Genomic DNA, 19,396 nt, shown 5'->3' on the forward strand with positions numbered 1-19,396 from the left:
AAGTATAACATCCCATGAGATCCAAAATAAGAATGATGAAAGAGAATTAATTAGGGCCCAGGCGATATGGATTTTTTTTTTTAGACACGTTCTGATATTTGGCAAAGTACATTTTTGATGGCCGATTAGAAAATATATAATGAATAAAAGAACTTTTTTGTGGTCCCTAAATCCAACAATGATGATACGAATTGCAGGCAGAACATTTGAATCTTCTACAATGCTTTCTCCTTTAGTATTGAACAGAAAAATCAGCCAATTATTATTTTTTTTGTTTGATTGATTGTAACTTAGTATCTTTGTCTAGTCAAGTTTAAGCCCTTAATCACAAATGAGACAACTCGCTACTCGTCTTATGTTGTAATGTGTTAAAAAAAAAATCTGCCGATTTGAAAAGGGCTAATATTGGCCGATTAAATCACCTGGCATGTTAATCAATCGGACCCCAGTATTAGTTCGACATGTCTTCTAATACAGTGGTGGCTTGAGAGACGAATTGGTTTGGCTCAGCGACCATGCTTGTGACTAAAAAAATTACTATCTCAACTCAATCAGGGTTTCTACGAAAGTATGAAAAGGACGGAAAAGTACGGAATTTGATTTAATATATTTCCAAGTCTGGAAAAGAATGGAAAATATTGTACGAAAAAAATATTCATATTTCCAAGACTGTTAAGACAGCTCTATTTTCTAAAACAAAATATGAATATCTAAAAAAAATATAATAATAATGAAAAAAATCAATCAGTTTTTTTTTTTTTTTTTTAAGGCACTGAGACGTGCAGCTACGTTTGTGTGAGAGCACAGTATTTATACCAAGGTTTTAGCGAATACTCGATTCTGAATAGCTCAGGAAATTCCATTCCCAGATTTTCTTATAAGTCAAAACTTCAAGTACTTAGGGTACAATTTTTACAGTGCCGTCCAATCAACAAAGACCAACGGAGAGTTTAAAGCAGTGCCTCCCTAACATTGGACTTCAATTAGAGTTTTTTAGTCTGGAAATTAGGATCTGGAAAAAGTATTTTCAAATGTGTAGAAACTCAGAATCATCTTTCCCCAGTGAAATGAAAGGAGCACCATTAATCCGTTCCGGCCTACCTAATAATTCCAACAAAAAATGTAATGGGTTTGTCAGGAAGGAAAATAGCACTCTATATTATTGTACTTCATAAACAGAAACAACATAATAGAATTTGAATATGAAGAAAGCATCAGTGTCTCATGATTTCATGCATTGTGCTGCTCCTTGTGTACCAGTTTTGGCCAACAGGAAGCAGGATACAATGGTTCCACACACAAACGAAGAGTCACCTCTACTTTCTGTGACTCAGTAAGGTGAAATAATATTGGACAAAGACTATATGCCTGTATGAATTATCGGTCTATGTGTTGCTCAACAGCTTGTGTTCAAATAGTCATTGCTTAATGGGTTATAACCGCGCGACACCGATGCTATTCCTTAGCCCATCTATGACGTTTCCCATTGTGCATTAGCACAAAGCTAGCAGGCGCAAGGCAGTTGTTTGGTTGTTTGAAATATACAAAGTGTAATTCTCTTTGTTTTATGTTTTAGTTTGACAGTAAACAGTTTGAAGCCTCTTTTTTGAAGACTTTGCTGGTAGGTTAGGGTTAGCCTAACCCTAACTATCTCAAGGCACCACTGTATTTTGCATTTGAGGGTCCAAAAACAGGCAACATGGTGAAATACAAACATGCCTGTTAGGTTCATGGAAGACAGAGATTCAAACCTGGATTTCCTGACTGCGAGGCAGACGTGCTCTCCTTTACTCACCGGGCATCTTATTTGTCCCAGAAAATCCAATTTTACAAAAATTGGCATATGCACCTCACTCACTATTGTGTTTTTCTTGTCAACTTTGGGATGAGAATGGACAAGGAGAGACAGACGGAAGATCATCAGAATAAATATACATACTCCCGCCTATTTTGTAAATAGAGCATTATACACATTTTAATCAATACTATGCACTAAATATGACATATTTGAAAGAGTGCTGGCAGCACAGCAGAGTGGTGGCTAGCAGATCTGCCTCACAGTTGGAAGGTTCCAGTTTTGACTCTTGACTGGGTCGGTTTTAATGTTCCCCGTTTTAACGGCTGTTCGACTATGGAGGTGTACCTAATGTTGTGTCCAGTGAGTGAAACAAATACGTAGTGGCTTGTAGACATGACAATGTGCAAGTTTGCTCCTTTTACAACTCGTCCCGGTCGTCCACCCGTAACGTCACCTCCCGGACGACGATCTTCCCGTCCTTGTCGAGGTCCTGACTGTCGAACATGTCCCGGATGATGTCGTCGGGCGGCATGCCGGGCCTCAGGCGCCCGTTGCCCCTCTGCACCTGCAGCGCGATGAAGTCCGAGAACTACCAGGAGGAGGAGGAGGAAGAGGAGGAGGAGTTTGGGTTGGAAGATTCAGATTTACAGACTTGATTAAATCAGGGCTGGGCAACATATGGCCCATCGAGCGTTGACAAGATCAAGACTCCTGGAATCTTGGTCACTTTCATTTTGCGATTTTTCCTAAAATTGGTTCCTTAAAATTTTTTGAGAATTTGCTTTTACTTTTGTACTCATCTAGGTCATTAAAATTTTTATTTCATTTAATCGTAAACTATTTTACATTTAACATTTCATTTTTTTCAGATAACTGGCAAATGAATGAAAAAATAATGAATGCATTATTGTATTACGGGATTCAAATGATGAGTTATAATTTGTTACTTGATTTCCTGTAAATCCAACAAAAACAATTGTACAAATACATTTAACTGTCTTTATTTCATCAGAAAATTGGAAAAGTCTCTTAAAAAAAATAAAAACTTGCATTTATTATTGTATTACTGTTTTATTCATCTAATGAAAAAACTGAATGGTTTTATTGTAAATAATAGTTACACAGTGTTAGTAAAATAATATTACAAATACATGTAACTTTTTATTTTGGAAATAATTGGAAAATTTAGGACCATGAACTATTATTTTCTTACTAAAATTATTGTATTCCTTGTTTAGAGACTTATTGTAAATGATAAATTATTAAGAATTTAACAAATGCATTTAACTATTTTTTAATTGGTAAATAAGTAATGAGCATTAATTAGTTTATTATTAAAGTTACCTTGTCATTTGTTATTAAATGTGTTAAATCAATTTACAAATTGTATAACAATTTAACATTTTATAATCGTGAATAATTAGGGTGAATTTTTGTTGTCATTCAAATACATTTTACATACACTTTTTTTCGTACTTTCTATAAGTACTCAAATACATTTTTATATTTAACATGGGTTTTCTCCAGGCACTCCGGTTTCCTCCCACATCCCAAAAACATGCATGGTAGGTTAATTGAAGTCTCTAAGTTGTCCGTAGGTGTGAATGTGAGTGCGAATGGTTGTTTGTTTATGTGTGCCCTGCGATTGGCTGGCAACCAGTTCAGGGTGTACCACGCCTCCTGCCCGATGATAGCTGGGATAGGCTCCGGCATTCGCGCGACCCTTGTGAGGATAAGCGGCTCAGAAAATGGATGGATGGATGATTTTAATATTGAGGATAAGAGGTACAGAAAATGGATAGATGGATATTAAAATAAACTACTGTAAACTTTAACTTGCTGGCCCACGTGTCCGTTTGGCCACGCCCTGAACGGGTCGGAGGAGGGACGAGGGTTACCTCCTGCAGGGGCACCTGGCGGTCGCCGTCCAGGTCCATGGCGGGGAAGAGGGGCTCGGGGACGTCGCCCAGCCACACGAACATGAAGCCTTTGGGGACGCCTTTCTGCAGCTCCAGCAGCTCCAGCTGGAAGAAGAGCACCGCGCTAGCCGGAACCACGCCAGCTGTGCACAAGCCACCCAAACACGGGACACTTCATTAGGTACGCCTCGGCCACCTAATGAACACACTCAATACAGTACACTTGCTCGACTTCCAACTTGTTCTCATTTCAAATACTCCTATAGAAATGAAAGGACATAGAACTTTACTAACTAACTCGGAAATGTTTACTTGTCACATTTTGACATTCCGAACGGTGTAAAGAGTTTGAGAACCACTGATGAAAGAAACATACTTGCTCAGGTCGGGCCCGAGTTTGACACCTGTGATTGTAACGGTGAAAATATTCAGAATGCTTTGCCCTACCTCCGTTTTCCCCGTGACCCCAGTGCGGCGGGACCACCACCTCCCTGGTCTCGCCCACGCACATGCCCATCAAACCCTGCTCCAGACCCGGAATCACCTCATTGGCTCCCAGCGTGGTGACAGATGGAGAGTTGTACTGGTCCCTACGCGCACACACACATACACATGCGTACACACACATTTGACAATGAAGCTACTCTTCCTTTAAAAAATAAAAAACAAAGAAAGTCCACTCTGGGTGTGTTTGGAAACCTTGATGCCATGCGGGCATTACGTGCTGTTGTCACGGAAACGTTAAGAGTAGCAGAGTGAGTCCATGCAGGGAGTGAACAGCGGGTGGCGCTCACGAGGAGTACAGCAGCGTGCCGTCCATGAGCGAGCAGTTGTAGCGGTAGCGGAGCCAGTCGTCCTCCCGGCTTCCCGGCCCGCACTCCTCGGGCCGGCGGACCACTTTCACCTCCACCGCGTCGTCGGGCTTGTGGAAGTCCAGCACGTGGATGTGGAACACCAGCACGGCCGAGCCGGGGATCAGCTCGCCTGAGACGTTCGATCCAGGGAGGCGTTTGGAAACGGAAAATAATAACAATTTTAACATTAGTAACCTTGTGGGGTCTATGCTGGCCATTTTCCTCCACCTTGCCTCCTTTTATTATTTTTTTTAAAACATTCTAACTGGATTATTGCAAATTTCATGAAACTTCCCTGTGAGTATTGTTGTATGCTATGTTTTTGTGTGTGTTGCTCCATGTACACTTAAGTAGCAGTGGTTTGAAGGTTTTGATATTACTGTAACATGCATGGTAAGTTCCGTTAGCTCATCTATGGGATTTCACATTATATGTTAGCATAAAGCTAGGGAACTTTCGTTAGACAAAATGATAAGGTTTGGTTGAACATGATGTTTAAATATACAATGTTTAATTCTCTTCGGTTTTCTGTGGCATTTCTACAGTAAACTTCAACTAGGAGCGACAAATAAGCAGCTAGAAGCAAGCACACTGTGCCCCTTATTTGGGAAACTGCGAGCAGGTTTTCTTGTTTGTGTTTCCTCAAAGTAATGTTATACGATCATGTTCTATTTCTTGACAGTGACCATTAGAGAAAAAAAAAGCTCAGGAATACTTTAAAAAAAAGTATGTTTCATAAGTTGAAGTATGATTTGCTAAGTTGTGCATAAAGTGTGTGGGAGGGGCAAAACTATATCAAGTTTCATATATGGATACATATAAAACCATATACCTACTTTTTTTTCCCCTTTACAATAGCTCTCGAAATCGCGGGTTTTCAGCTAACGTGGGTCTGGAATGTATCCTCTCTTTTCAGCCAATTTTTTAATGCAGTGAGAACAGTAAAATACAGAGGGCACACTCACCCAGAAGCTGCTGTCGGCCGCAGCTCACACCCAGACACTCACACACACATAGACTCGCCGACATCACACACCACACCCCGCCTCTTAAAGGCAAATTAATGTAAACAGACGCTACATCCGTACATTATTTTCTATACATTTTGTGTGTATGTTCGAAAAGTAAGTTCTAGTAAGTTTAAGTATGTTTGAATAAATTTGTTGTTGATTGTTCTCTACAACAATTTTATGGGTGGGTCTGGAACTTAACCCTCGCGATGAATGGGGGTTTTAATGTAAAATGAGATGAGAACAGCTTTGAAGTTTTGTGCTGCGCACTTACCGACGCCCTCTCCTCCGTACGCCAGGTGAGGCGGCACCACCACCTTCCTCTTCTCGCCCATGCACAGACCCTCCAGGGCTCGGTCTATGCCTGCGATGACGTAGCCTCGGCCCACGTACGTGTTGTACGTACTGTTCCTCTTGTAGCTGACACGCACACAAAAAACACGTCATGCTCTAAACGTCATTGTGGAGTAGTGAAGTCGACAAATCCACTAGTCTGTACAACCCGTAATATACAGTCCCTCGCCATCTTCATCAGCCCACGGCCGTTCACCTGGAGTCGAAGGCGGTCCCATCCTGGAAGGTGCCGTTGTAGTGGTAGCGGATGAAGTCCCCCACGGCACTCCTCCGCTCGCAGCCTTCCGGGACCTCCTGGACTTCAACCACGAGGTCGTCTTTGGGGTTGAACACGTCCACCATCAGAACGTCAAACACCAGCGTGGCCTGAGGGGGCACAACACTTCCTGTTCGGGGGACACGCGCCATCTTTCTAAAATCAGCTAAGATACTCTACGAGCATGGGTGCAATTTCAATAACGTGTAACAATATCACATGAAATCCAAACAATAAAAAGGATTTTTAATACCTATATAATATCAATCAATCTTTCATTTATATGCTGCACTTCATACTTTTAAAATAAATATAACATACCATTGAATATTTCATAACTAGTCAATGTTACAATATAATAAAAAATTAAAAGTGATATCATTTGTAATAATAAATATTTTAAATGTTATAACATATTGAAATAAGTATAAAATATGAGAATACAAAAAATACTGTGTAATAATGGAATAAAAAAATGACATTTGTCTAAAAAAATATACCAATAAAATAATATCTTAAAAAAATAAATATGAAATATGATTTTTTTTTTCCTATTACTGGGTCACAAAGGAATCCTGATGTGTATGCGGAAGGTTTCACAGCTCTCCCTGACCTCAAACATTTTTTTTTACTTTTGCACTAATAATAATGTAATAAAAAAAAGATTTTTTTTAAAATGTAAAAAAAACAGCTAAAATACATTACATATTAAAAATATTCTAAAAACAAAATTAAAAAACAATTATATCATAATCGTAACAAATAAATCTATATTTAAAATAAAATGTAAAAAACTAAAAAATGTCAAAATAATAATAGTATGATAACGTTAAATAATACAGGGAACAATTGAAATAAATGTGGATTAAACTTAAATGACATCACCAAAATATTTGTAGCAGAGATAGCTTTACTATAATAATTATTATTATTATCATAAAAATTATGAATTACGTCAAATACCAAATCAATTCTGTGATGGCATCAATGTGTCGCTCATCCCAAAAACAATCCAGCATACGTCTAAATATGTCAACAGGAAGTTGCGCATAAACAAACGTGGCTGTAAGAAAACGGAGGCTGTTCTGACATATTAGTTCCGTACCGTGTCCTTTCTCTCCGTACGCCAGGAACGGCGGGACGATGACGATGCGTCTTTCTGCGACGCACATTCCCAGCAGGCCTTCCTCCATGCCCGCGATTAGGTCGCCTTGCCCCAAGTACGTGTCGTAGGTCGCGTTCTTAGCATGGCTGAAACACGTACACGCGCGCGTTGTTGTTTAAAAACACACACAAAAGGAAGAAAAACACACACAATCACCTGGAGAGAAAGGTCTTCCCGGAGAGCAGGGTGCCGTTGTAGTGGTAGCGCACAAAGTCGGAGGCGGCGGCGGCGCGTGCGCATCGCTCAGGTTTGCTTAGACTGCGGATTTGGATTTTGTCCTGGGAGTTCCAAATGTCCAGCAACAGTACGTCGTAAACCAAGATGGCGTCCGGCGGGATCACGCCACCTGCGAAACGGGCGGATCACGTGACACACATTTGAAAAGGATAGCATGGCTTCCTGGGGGAAACGGTGCTAAAGACTGACATGCGCGCAAGTATAAAAGTTGTTGACTTTCGGCTTGTCCCGTCAGGGCTCACAACAGCGAGTTGAAAGTGAAAATGATTTTTTATGATCAATTCTATACAATACCCAAGATAATAACTTGATACACTAAGCCAAGAATTAGCTAGCATTGGCTCAAGCTTTTATGCTATCAACAAATTGCCCCCATAACTCTGCTAACACTGTGAACTGACAAACCAAAAATGCTAAATTAGCTAATAACCACCGAAAAACTTAATTAGTTTAATTAGTTCTGTAACCGCGCTCGTAACTCAAAACACATGCACAGTAACTCCAATCATCTTTCGCTATTGAAATAAAAGGAAACATCAAAAAACCTCCCCCTCAAAAAAAAAACATTTTTAGTAAGGAAAATATTGTTTTTATAATATTTGACTTTCTCAAAAAAAACATAGTAATAACATAATTAAATAGAATGTAAAATAAATAAATAAACTGTTTGTGCATGATCATTTTCCCAAGCAAAATACAACACACCAAAGTGGCTAGTGGAAATGACTGTGTTACCTGCCACTCCTAAAATTCACATTTGGCAGGTTGGCGGGTGTTAATGTCAAGCCTTGGTCACTAGAATCTCATTATGTTGTTTCAGATTAGACTGAGAATTCTGGTGTTTTTTTTTTTTTTTAGTCCGGCACAGGACACAAACGCATTCGCCACAAATAATTCACACACAACATTAAACCACTCTTGCTTCTCTTATACTGTTGCCGTCAATGTTAATGTTCCCAGGCTCACGTTCATCCATGCCGCTGCTATCCTCAAGATCTCAGTCCAACAATCAAGATCTTGTGGTGGACTTGATCTCTCTCTATTTAACGTGGGGGGGGAAAAAAGTTGATTTTGACCAAGTAATGAGTAGAAAGTACAGATTTCAAATACAGGGAGTAAAAAGTGAAGCGTGGTCAGACAAATGAATACTCAAGTAGAGTACAGATACCTGAAAAATTTACTTATGTACGGTAACAAAGTATTTGTACTTGGTTACTTCTAACCGCTGAAGGAGCGTTACCTGTTCCTACGCTCCCGTAGGCCAGGTGCGGCGGGACGGTGATCCTACGGCGCTCGTTGACACAGGTACCCAGCAGGCCGCGGTCCATTCCGTGGATGAGGCGGCCCACTCCCACCTGACTGACATATTCCTTACCTCGGACATGACTGCACATAAGCACAAACATTACTACTTTTACTGTGACTCTACTACACGTGACATCTGTAAAGCTGAATTTCACAGCGCAGTGTGGAGGGAAAGTGCTCCATTTGGGAGCAAAAGTTGTAAAACTGTAATCTTGATATTGACAATTATGTTGTCGCAGTGATTTCTTCAATATTTATCTGACAAATCATTTCTTCTTTGTGTTTTGGATTTTGTTTTATTTATTGAATTCCCCCTTGAGGAATTAAAATTAGAACAAATAAATGTAAAAACCTTTTAAATTAAATTTGCTGGATAGAGACCATCTAAAATTACTTTTGTCTGACTTTTCTGGTTAAGGTTAAAAATATATATTTTTAAAATGTAGCATTTTTAAAAGTTGAATTTCCCCTTAAGGCTTTAAAATTAAATCATGAAATAAAAATATCTTTAAAATTATTTTGGGATGTACAGAGGCAATACAAAATTGGATATTAACCTGGAAACATTTTCCGATTGTGTTTAAGGTGATTTTTTCCCAAATCATGCGTTTTTGTGTTTATTTATTTACTTATGTATTTATTTATTCACTGTGGGATATTTACTTCGGTTCAGTAAAGAAAATCCACTGCATTTGTTGGACGTAACAATAGAAAATTATATACTTTCTTTCTAAAAGTAATTTTTGGCGATCACACAATTTTTTTTTAATTTTTCATGCTTTTTTTTCACCCTCAGGGATTCAGATAAATACAAAAAATTACTTTTAAAATGCAATTCAATTTGTTGGGCAGAAAACACAAGAATAACTAATATTTTTCTTTGCATTTTAGGTACATTAGAAAAATAACAATAAAATTAGGGAATATTATTACTATTAATATCAATTGACCGCGATAGCAAATCAGGCTAACAACAGGGCTAAACTCTTTGTTTGATCCAGGCATAAGTTGAGGTACAACTTTGAAAATAAATTCTGTTATTAAAATTTGAACAATTAAAAGACCATATATATGTAATACATTTATACGTTGTGTATAATTTGTAGTGAAATATTGTTTACCTGTGGAAAAGTGCACAATGTAGAATAATGCCGTACCCCAAAACTCGGTCATTAGGGGCCATTACCACAAAATAATTAATAATTACAAATACAATTAATTAGTTAATTTGCATACATGAGTTTAAATCAATTAATGTAAATGTTTTAGCCCCTTATGCTAACATTTTCAACGTTGCTAGTTAACTTCGACCCAGACGCGCATGCGCATCTCACACCTTGGCGGTTAAACGCTAACCATTTAAAAGTGACGTAAACAAAAAAAGTTCACCTGGAGTCGAACGTCTTGCCGTTCGACTGGAAGGTTCCGTTGAAGTGATACCGAACAAAGTCCTCCGTTTGGACTTCGCGAGGGCAACGTTTGGGCATGTGGTACCGGTCTACCTCGACGTCCAGCAGCTCGGCGCTACATTTCAGGGCGACGACGTGGAGGAAAAGCAGCAGAGGAAACATCCCGAGTTTAGGAGGAAGCCCAGTCTGCCTGCCGATGCAGAACCGAACCAGCACTACATCTTTGTGATTCTAGAGAAACCTACACAAACACAAACCTACTTCAGATGACGAGTTTCAAAATAACATCAGGCTTGTAAAACTTGGACAGCTTTGAGCTGGACGGTGTTTGAATTAACCCCAAAAGACCGACCATACCGATTTATCTGATTGACATACACACAATATATTGATTAAAGTACACTGATTTGAAAGTTACCAAGATGTTTCTTATCGAGTGAGCTATCCTTATTTTTTATTTTGAAAGAAACTGACGGAGCGTACGTTTTCCGTGCTGTCTGCCTTGACTCATCCTCGTCGTGCCTGCTGGATGGAACAGGAGGAGGAGGGAGGAGTGGCCCCTAATGGGAATGTGCAAACGTGTAACTCATCCTGGACGAGACAACTAGTTTAGTTGGGAAAAAAAATAAAATGATAGGAATATGATATGATGTGGTGACGAAAGCCACAACTGTTTTTCCACACGTCCATCAGTCCATATGAGCCTGCCATGAATGTCCCTTTGGTGTCTGTGAGCTGACGTCAAATTGATGCCCCACCCACCCCCCTCAAAAAAAGTAGTACATTTGAAGTTTTTCTTTTAAATACAACAAAATTAAGTTTTCAAGAACTTCTGTCTCCGCGTGTCTTAACTTATATTGGTTGGAATGGGTGTTAACACACACTGGAAGAAAAGTTCATCGTTTTTAACTGCAATAAATTACGTTTTTCAATATTATATTGCGGTTCATGGGTTTTAAATTTTTACTCCAAGCATGCTTCGTCAAACTCATGTCAAACTATACATCATTTTGCTAAATAAATAGTATATACCGTTAGCCTAATTGCATAATTGCCTAAGTCGTGTTTGAACTTTTTCTGGCAAAAGAAGAAAAAACATTGCAAATGCTACAAACAAAAAAAGAGTCCTGTTGCCCGGATTTCACTTTTGCTGATTCGTGACCTGAGAATCTACACAAAGTAAAAAAACAAAAAAACAAAACAATGTTACGCAAGCATATTGTTAATTCAATTGACAGTAAGTTAGTTAGTTTGGCAATGGTGCTATTGGATGGACGATACATAAATCTATTTTAAATATACTGTTTATATATATTTTTTAAAAGCCAAATAATTTCTGTCTCCACGTGTGTCCGCTTGTCAGGTTGGTTGGAAAAAAGGTAGAAAGCAAACACAAAGTGGCAGAAATGTTTTTGTTTCTTTTTACATTATCCACACCTAAACCTTTTTAAATATTTAGTGACTTTTTTTTTTTTTTTTAAAGACACACCTTACTATATTCTGAGTCATGGTATTAAAATTCTATTACACGTCTGTTTTGTCAAACTGACAGAAATATATGCTAAAAGCAGTGTGTTTCTGCAAAATAGGTAGTTAAATGGAAAAAAAACCAAAAACAACTTTAACGTAAAATTTATTTTTGCAAAAGAATTTGGGGCTCCACGTGTCTCAATTTGTCAGTTTGGTTGGATTGGTGTGATCTACTCACAAACTGTTTAAGATATTCATTATTTGAGAGAAAATATTTCCATGTTATATATTCCGGTTCACGGGGTTCCAAAAAAAAATGTTTTAAATGTGTATTCTAGCCATGTGAAAAGATTTGGTCGCGCTGATATAGCGCGAGTCAAACGGGAAACAACTACAAGTCTTCGAAGTAGAGGCTTACCAAAAAGACATTTTGTGAATTTTTGCCAATCCTGTTACCACAGCTGCCCATTCAAACGCGATATATGTAGAACACGTACCTTTTGGGCCACGTGCGATTATTTGTAACGTGGGATCCGTGTCGTTAGGAGGCGGATTTGCATTTATTTTGAAGGCCCGCGCCGGATGTGGTCTCCTCCGAGCCTCTAGCTCGACGCGTCTCTGGCTGTCTACGCGCAGCAGGCAAGTTTCCACAAGTCCTTTTCCTGCGTCCGGGTCCCGGGAGCGAGAGACGGCGGGCGACGATGCTCCCTCGCGGCCTGGCGACGGCGTTGGTTTTCCTGGGCTCGGGCCTGCTCTCGGCTCGGGCCCAGTACGAGAAATACAGCTTCCGAAGCTTCCCCGCGGGCGATCTGATGCCGCTGGACTCTACGTACGAGTACGCGCTGCAGCAGTACGGCGCGCGCAACTGGGCCGAGACCGTCAAGTACCTGGAGCACAGCCTGAGGCTCCGCCGGCTGCTGCGGGACAGCGACGCCTTCTGCGGCCGCAACTGCAGCGCCGTGAGCCGGGGAGGGGGCGGCGAGGACGACGGGCACCTCCGCGTCCTGCGCCACATCCTCGTGAGGGCGGCGTGCCTGAAGAAGTGCAAGGCCGGCTTTCCCGTGTTTAAGCTCGCGCACCCGAGCCGGCAGCTCCTGGAGAGCTTCGAGAAACGGACGCCCTATCGATACATACAGTACGCCTACTTCCAGGTGAGAACACAAAGGTTGTCTGGGGAAAGTTCGAGTCAGCTTTCGGGGGGCGAGCTCGTGCCACGTCTCCTCCAAACAATCCCACCCACCCCCTCCTGCGGTGGGCTGATGTGGCAAACCCCGCCGGCCACAACATTAGGCACACCTGCACATTTGACATTGGAACAACCTCAAGGCGCACTACCAAACAAAAATGCCACACAAAGTTCCTACACAGGTTAATTGGCGTCGAGTGGGACAGCATTTAAAGGGCTCGTATTTTGGAGAGGTAGGCGGAGATCTTCACTAGTGACGTAGATAAGCTCGAGAAATTCCAATCACCTGATTTCAGGCCTCTGGGCTAAAAAACATCTGGGACTCAGGAATGCGCGGACGATTTTAATTCATATTTCACATGTTTACTGAGGCACCATAGAGACAATATTGCATCCCAAATACTAGACAAAGTGGGTTTGGTAAAATATGGCACTTTTAAAGTCCATATAAAGTTTTATAAACTTGACACACAACAACTAGCAAGCTAACAAGCCTGCCAAATTTGAATGAAAACAGTCACCGAGTACATAAAAGGAGGCTTGAAAATCGTGAGGGGGAAAAAAAAAAAGAAATCAACTCTTAATTCAAGTGTCAACTGTATATCAGTTTCCTTATCTAGATTAAAAGGGCAAAATATTAGGAACAGCTCCAGTCAGTGTAAACTACAAGCACAATCACAAAACAGTGCTAAGTGAATATCTCTTGACTGTCAATCAAAACTGAGTCTCCTTCGATGGTGTGGGTGTACCTAATAAAATGGCTGGTACATACTCTACTACGTTACTGCACCGAGAAGCAGAACTGCAGCCATGTTTCTGATCTTCTACCCCCTTCCTCAGCTGAACAATTTGGCGAAGACCGTGTCGGCGGCTCACACCTACCTGAAGAAGAACCCTAAAGACCCCCCGGTGACCAAGAACATGAACTACTACAAGACGCTGGTGGACGTGGACCCCTATCTCATCGACCAGGAGGAGCAGCCATATGAGGTTCTGCCACGACACGTCATAATTGCGATTAATCCAAGTCTAAGTGGCAGTAATAATAAAAAAAAAAAGTTGTGTGTAATGCGTTTAGAGTGTGTTTGTGAAGAGCGTGACGCTGTACAACAGCGGCGACTTCAGCGGCAGCGCTCGGCACATGGAGCAGGCCGTCACCTCCTACTTGGACGTGTACGCCGACTGCGTGGCCGCCTGCGACGGATCGTACGAGATCCTCGAGTTCAAGGACTTTTATCCAACGTTGGCCGGTGAGTGCACAGCCGCAACATATTAATATTGTTAAAATCCTTGTTAAAGTGAAAATAAACGTCTTGTAAATGTGACACAGCGCAGGGAAGAGTGTTGTTAACGACCTGTGGCGGCTGGTCAATAGAGGGCGCTGGGGCGCCGCCCCACCACTGACCGCCGTCACCCCGTAACTGTCCTTGAAGAAAAAAAATCAATAAAAATAACCCGGCATAAAACAACATTTCACACTGGAGCATGTCGGATATTTGAAAAAAAAAACTTTTGAAAAGTGATTCAATTTGACAATAAGCTGTATGTTAACACTTCATCAGGCTGTTGAAATGCCTACAAAACTATTTAAAATCAATTAATGAAATATTTATTTTATTATTTTACAATTTAAGAACTACTAATAATAGCATTACATTTGCAAAATTACATATTTATTTTAATAATTGTTTAAACAGAATATCTAAATGTGTTTTTTGTTTTATTTCCTAATTCGTCCAAATATGAATAATGTAGTAATATATGTGTATTCTATAAGTAGATACTGTAAATCATCTTTTGGTGTCTTAAAAAGTTAAAACACACAATTGTGAAATATTATATTATACGATATGTACATTTTTGAAACGATTCTTAATTTGAATTGAAAAAGTTTTATTTTTCAAAATAAACCGTCAAATTTATGATGTTACACTACATAGTGTGATGTCATTTTGAATTGATTGAAAGCAATGTTATGGTGTTGATCATATGGTGCTTGGTTGTTGGTTGTGTTCAGATTTGTACTTGGAGGCGCTGCGATGTAAGGTGGGCTGCGAACAGCAGTTGACCCCCAGCGTGGGGGGCTTCTTTGTGGACAAGTTTGTGGCCACCATGTACCACTACCTCCAGTTCTCATATTATAAACGTAAGACTCTTTTCTCTCTCTCTGATGTGCGTGATGCACATCTGCGATTGGACTGACGATTGTCCGCCTCGCCTCCAGTGAACGACGTAAAGAGCGCCGCCCCGTGCGCCGCCAGCTACGTGCTGTTCGACCCCGGCGACAAGGTGATGCGTCAGAACGTGGACTACTATCGCTTCTACCGGGAACAGTGGGGTCTCGCCGACGACGGTTTCCAGCCGCGGCCCGTGAGTCCCGGAAGCTCGGGTGACAGCGGCGTTAATGCCGCGCCGGCGCGCTAATTAGAGAGCCGCGCTCCTTTTCGCCAGCTGCAACGTCGCCTAAAAGGTCGCTCTGCGCATTTTATGTGGCCCGTGGAGCCAGCTGTAAAGAAAACGCCACATTTGTCGCTTGCTCTAGTCAAAATAAAAAAACACATTTGGTCGATCTTTGCGCCTTTTGTCTCCTTCTGCAGGAGGCCTTCATTGCTGTTATTGTTATAGTTTGGTCTTAATTAGAACAAAAGCCGATAGACGTTTGTTTTTTACACTCATTGGCAATTTTTCAATTAACCATTTTTCCACATTAGTCATTAAAATATGCCAACAATTGTTTTTCAATTTTACATCATGTTCCTGCTAGATAATTTATTGGCATTTTCTCACTGTATGTATATATTTTTTCATTTAAAAACTCTTTAAAAATATTTTTATAGTTTTATTTTAATTATAAATATATTAACATTAAATTACAGTAGTGTAGTAAGCCTAAGTGCTAATAAAAATGTGGCATAGCCTTTATTCCTAAAAAGTACATTTAATAAATTTGTAAGCCATTGTAACACTATGCACAGTTTTAATATTACATTGCTCTTAAATATAGGAATATAAATAACTACTTGTATAATGATTCTATTACTATTGCACATATGTACTGCATACGAGTTAAATCAAAATTGCAACTAAATAAATGTTTGAAAAGAAACTGTTTTAAAAGATTAAATACAACTGTGTTGTACTTGAAAGTTAAATACAACTGAACTGTACTTAAATGTACTGTACTGGATAAACAAAACAAACCAAAAAAAACAACATTGTGACATGATGCACAGTTTATGTTGCGAACCAAAATGTGAGGTATGAGCTTCCTTCAAATACTGCACACATCCCACTTCTCACTTACATTCTGAGATGCGAGTAAATTGAGTTCTGAACTCAGTCACATAACAAATTAAACTCCTAAGTCAATGCACCACTGTATTTTACATTTTAATTTTAGAAAACTTCCCAAATTTTTTAAGTTGATATATTTGAGAGAACTTCTATTTTATTATTAAATATGTATAAAATAATTTAATATTTATTTTTCATTTTTTAAATTATTTTTCATTTTTACTTTTTTGCGTTTTTATATTATTTTTATTCTAAACATTGCATACACTATTTTGTATTTTATACAGTAATTTAGAGTGTTTATATTGTTTTTAATAACTAAGAAAATACAAAAAAAACAACGGTTTAAGAAAATGATCCAGTGTAATTATTTTCTCATTCCGTCTCTTTGTGCAGGAGGCCTCCAGATACTTCAACCAGACCACCAAGCAGAAGGAAATGCTGCAGTTTGCACTCAACTACCTACAAACAGAGGACGAGGTACATAGGGCACATTGAGGAAAATGCCATCATTTTACAGTATAACGCGTTGAAAGAATAACACAGTACAGTTTCAAAACATACATTGGAGAATGTCAGCAAAAGCAAACAAACACAAATAATAATGTAGTTAAAATAATAGAAATCATCAACACAAACATAGGTAATAAGTCACGTGCGCACACATAATCGTCCTGAGATGAGTGGGCATGTAGCAACCATAAAGTGGGCAGGTACTTGAAAATTCATTGACAAAACTACGGCACGACCACGGCCAATGCAAATCCATCCGTTTTGCGAGTGGTTTGGTGTTCAAAGGCTATTGCCATTCATCGACAAACCGCATAGACGTCAAACTTAAATCAGGTCAGAGACTCATTTTGACCTATGTTATGCATAAAAAAGGAAAAAAAAAATGGATTTTCACAGAAGGGAACTTCTAAACACAGTCAAATAATTTTTTTTCCCCAAAGTGACTATAGTTGTACCACATAAATTTACCTTATCTACACTAAACAAAATGAAAAATTGACTTAAATTCTCATTTTTCAAGTCAGTTGGACAACAGCATGGTATTTTTAAGACCTTTAAACGGTGATAAGTGTCATATCGTTTTCTTGGTTTTTAGTTAAACATCACTGCAAAGTGAATTCAGATTTGTTTCTAAATATACTGTACATGTTTGAAGATAATGGCTTAAAACATGCAAAGACTGACAACTACTATATTTAGTACTCAATTGAAAGCCGTAAACACTTTTTCACCATTTCAGTTTTCCAGATTTTTTTTTGTGGCGTGGCGACAACGGGGTCCACCAAAGTACTCGGGCCCCGGCATGAGTCGCCCTCACCACGCTATATAAGAACTTGAGCGCCTTTGTTCGGATCGGCGGTTATCCAGCACAACTGCGACGTGCAGTTAGCTCCGTAGCTATGCCCACACCCGAAAACGCATCTTCCCTTCCGATAGTCTGCCGGCATTGGCCACTTTAGAGCGCCTCGTTGTCGCGGTGTGGAAATTCCCCGCGACAACCCGGTGAGATATATTCCTGCCACCGGGAGGCTTCAAGCGGATATATTTTCTCGGTATAAGAAAGATGATAGACAAAGTAGCATTCATTTTTCCAGGTCGTAGTTGAAGTACAGTACTTGATTGACATCTGAGTGGGGCGTGGTTTCAGCGCATCCTCTTATTATAAGCTAAAATATATTACCTTAGCAATTTTATTCATGCAAACCACTAAAATCGACCTCATCTACAATCAACAAAACAACCTAAATTGCGTTTTTGTTTTTTTTTGGTCAGTTTCTCAACATTTTTAAGGCTAATTAAGGACTTCCGTCTGTGACAAAAATAGCATGCAAAAAAAATGCATTTCTACTATAAAATTTTAAGTGCTGATTTAAGGAGCACTTGTGGTGTTCGGCCTATAAAAGGAGAGATGATATAAAAAAGTGGCGAGTAGCCTGGACGGGCCGGATGTGGGGGGTGGAAAGTGAGGTTCTTTTCCCTCAGCGGTGTGTGGTATGTGGTCAGGAGGTGTGGACCGCAAGATGCCATAACTCTCCATCCTCACAGAGAGGACGCCCAGCATTTCAGGCTGACACTTTGACTGAGAAGGAACCAGGAAGGTTCTATAAAATGTCTGCTTACTGTCTGTTCTGTGCGACTTTCCCAAGGGCAACGTGAGTCCGGAGGCAGCGGCCGCCTCCCGGCGTTCCGAGCGCCCCGACGCCGAGTTCGAGGGGGTCGGCGACTACGAGGAGTCCTTCCTGTCCGAGTGGTGGCAGGACCCCAAGACCAAGTGGGACACCGGCGAGGTGCCGGAGTGAACTTTGAACATGAAGACGAAAGGAGGAACTCATCATGTTGATCGAGATGAAAGATTAACATGTTCGCTCTTTGGCTGTCATCAGCCTTTATTATTATATACATATATTTTTTTCTAGTTAAGTCTTTGCCACACCCTCACAGGTTTTATTGGAACAAAAGCAACAAATTAAGTCCTTTTTTTTTTCCACCCGGAATTGCCTCACTACGACAAAATGATAATAGTTTTTGCTGTATTGTTGATGTTCATTATGTGTAATTTATTGTTGATTTTGTCTGATAAGAAAGATCCTATAATACCCTGTAGTTTCTCCATTGTCTTTTTCTGCCTTTGTCATTTCTTATACTTATTTTTAAATTGAAAAATTATAAGAAAATATAATTTATTTCATGCTTTTCTTTTCTTAAAACTATCAAATATCTTGAAATATTGTATTTTGTACATAAATGTGTACTTATTTTTTATATCTACAAGAGTATACTTTTTTAAATTAGAAAAAGTTTGTATTTTATATTATACTAATATTTTTTTTAATCAGAAGTGTTTTTAATTTGAATTATCTTAATGTATTTTCATGTATTATATTCTCCATAGTATTTATAGTTTTTCTTGGGAAAAAAGTATATATCTTTTTATTGTTAAAGATTATTTTAGAGCATCAACAGTATATTCTCTGTTTTATCTATATTTAGAGTATACTTTATAAATTATAAAACAATTTTGCATTTTATATATATATATATTTCAAATCAGGAGAGTATTTTTAATTTGAATTATCTAACAATAATATTTTCATGCATTATATTCTCCATATTATTTATAGTCTTT

The 19,396-nt window shown here is 39.3% G+C and overlaps 2 protein-coding genes across 3 annotated transcripts; one reads left to right on the forward strand and one right to left on the reverse strand.

Moving 5' to 3' along the window:
• Positions 1–62: 62 nt before the first annotated feature.
• fkbp10a (FKBP prolyl isomerase 10a) lies at positions 63–12,385 on the reverse strand. 2 transcript variants are annotated; one of them, XM_061749966.1, is made up of 11 exons: positions 12,275–12,385; positions 10,288–10,422; positions 8,834–8,979; positions 7,513–7,702; positions 7,297–7,442; positions 6,132–6,321; positions 5,856–6,001; positions 4,512–4,701; positions 4,165–4,307; positions 3,697–3,860; positions 63–2,387 (listed from the first exon to the last, which is right to left on the reverse strand). In XM_061749966.1, exons 2-11 carry the CDS (start codon positions 10,383–10,385, stop codon positions 2,217–2,219), a joined length of 1,584 nt encoding a protein of 527 aa, XP_061605950.1. In that variant the 5' UTR covers positions 10,386–10,422; positions 12,275–12,385; the 3' UTR covers positions 63–2,216. The 2 variants fall into 2 exon arrangements, with proteins under 2 accessions (XP_061605950.1, XP_061605948.1); XM_061749964.1 differs by lacking the exon at positions 12,275–12,385 and having other exon boundaries at positions 10,288–10,544.
• Positions 12,360–18,873, forward strand: p3h4 (prolyl 3-hydroxylase family member 4 (inactive)). Its single transcript, XM_061749967.1, has 7 exons — positions 12,360–12,928; positions 13,804–13,953; positions 14,042–14,213; positions 14,981–15,109; positions 15,188–15,333; positions 16,654–16,737; positions 18,417–18,873. The coding sequence occupies exons 1-7, from the start codon at positions 12,479–12,481 to the stop codon at positions 18,567–18,569; spliced, it is 1,284 nt and encodes a 427-aa protein (XP_061605951.1). The 5' UTR covers positions 12,360–12,478; the 3' UTR covers positions 18,570–18,873.
• Positions 18,874–19,396: the final 523 nt, after the last annotated feature.

Source organism: Phyllopteryx taeniolatus, chromosome 16 (genome assembly GCF_024500385.1).
Source record: "Phyllopteryx taeniolatus isolate TA_2022b chromosome 16, UOR_Ptae_1.2, whole genome shotgun sequence".
Taxonomy (NCBI): Eukaryota; Metazoa; Chordata; class Actinopteri; order Syngnathiformes; family Syngnathidae; genus Phyllopteryx; species Phyllopteryx taeniolatus.

Bases quoted from the DNA above. Each gene is read 5' to 3' on its own strand.
- fkbp10a (XM_061749964.1), bottom strand. From the start codon at position 10,469: ATGTTTCCTCTGCTGCTTTTCCTCCACGTCGTCGCCCTGAAATGTAGC. The intron at 8,980-10,287 runs GTGAACTTTTTT...GCTTATGTGCAG, and splicing joins GGCAAGACGTTCGACTCCAG to TCATGTCCGAGGTAAGGAAT. The intron at 3,861-4,164 runs GTAGGGCAAAGC...GCTTGTGCACAG, and splicing joins GGGTCACGGGGAAAACGGAG to CTGGCGTGGTTCCGGCTAGC.
- p3h4 (XM_061749967.1), top strand. From the start codon at position 12,479: ATGCTCCCTCGCGGCCTGGCGACGGCGTTGGTTTTCCTGGGCTCGGGC. The intron at 15,110-15,187 runs GTAAGACTCTTT...CCTCGCCTCCAG, and splicing joins CCAGTTCTCATATTATAAAC to TGAACGACGTAAAGAGCGCC. The intron at 15,334-16,653 runs GTGAGTCCCGGA...CTCTTTGTGCAG, and splicing joins ACGGTTTCCAGCCGCGGCCC to GAGGCCTCCAGATACTTCAA.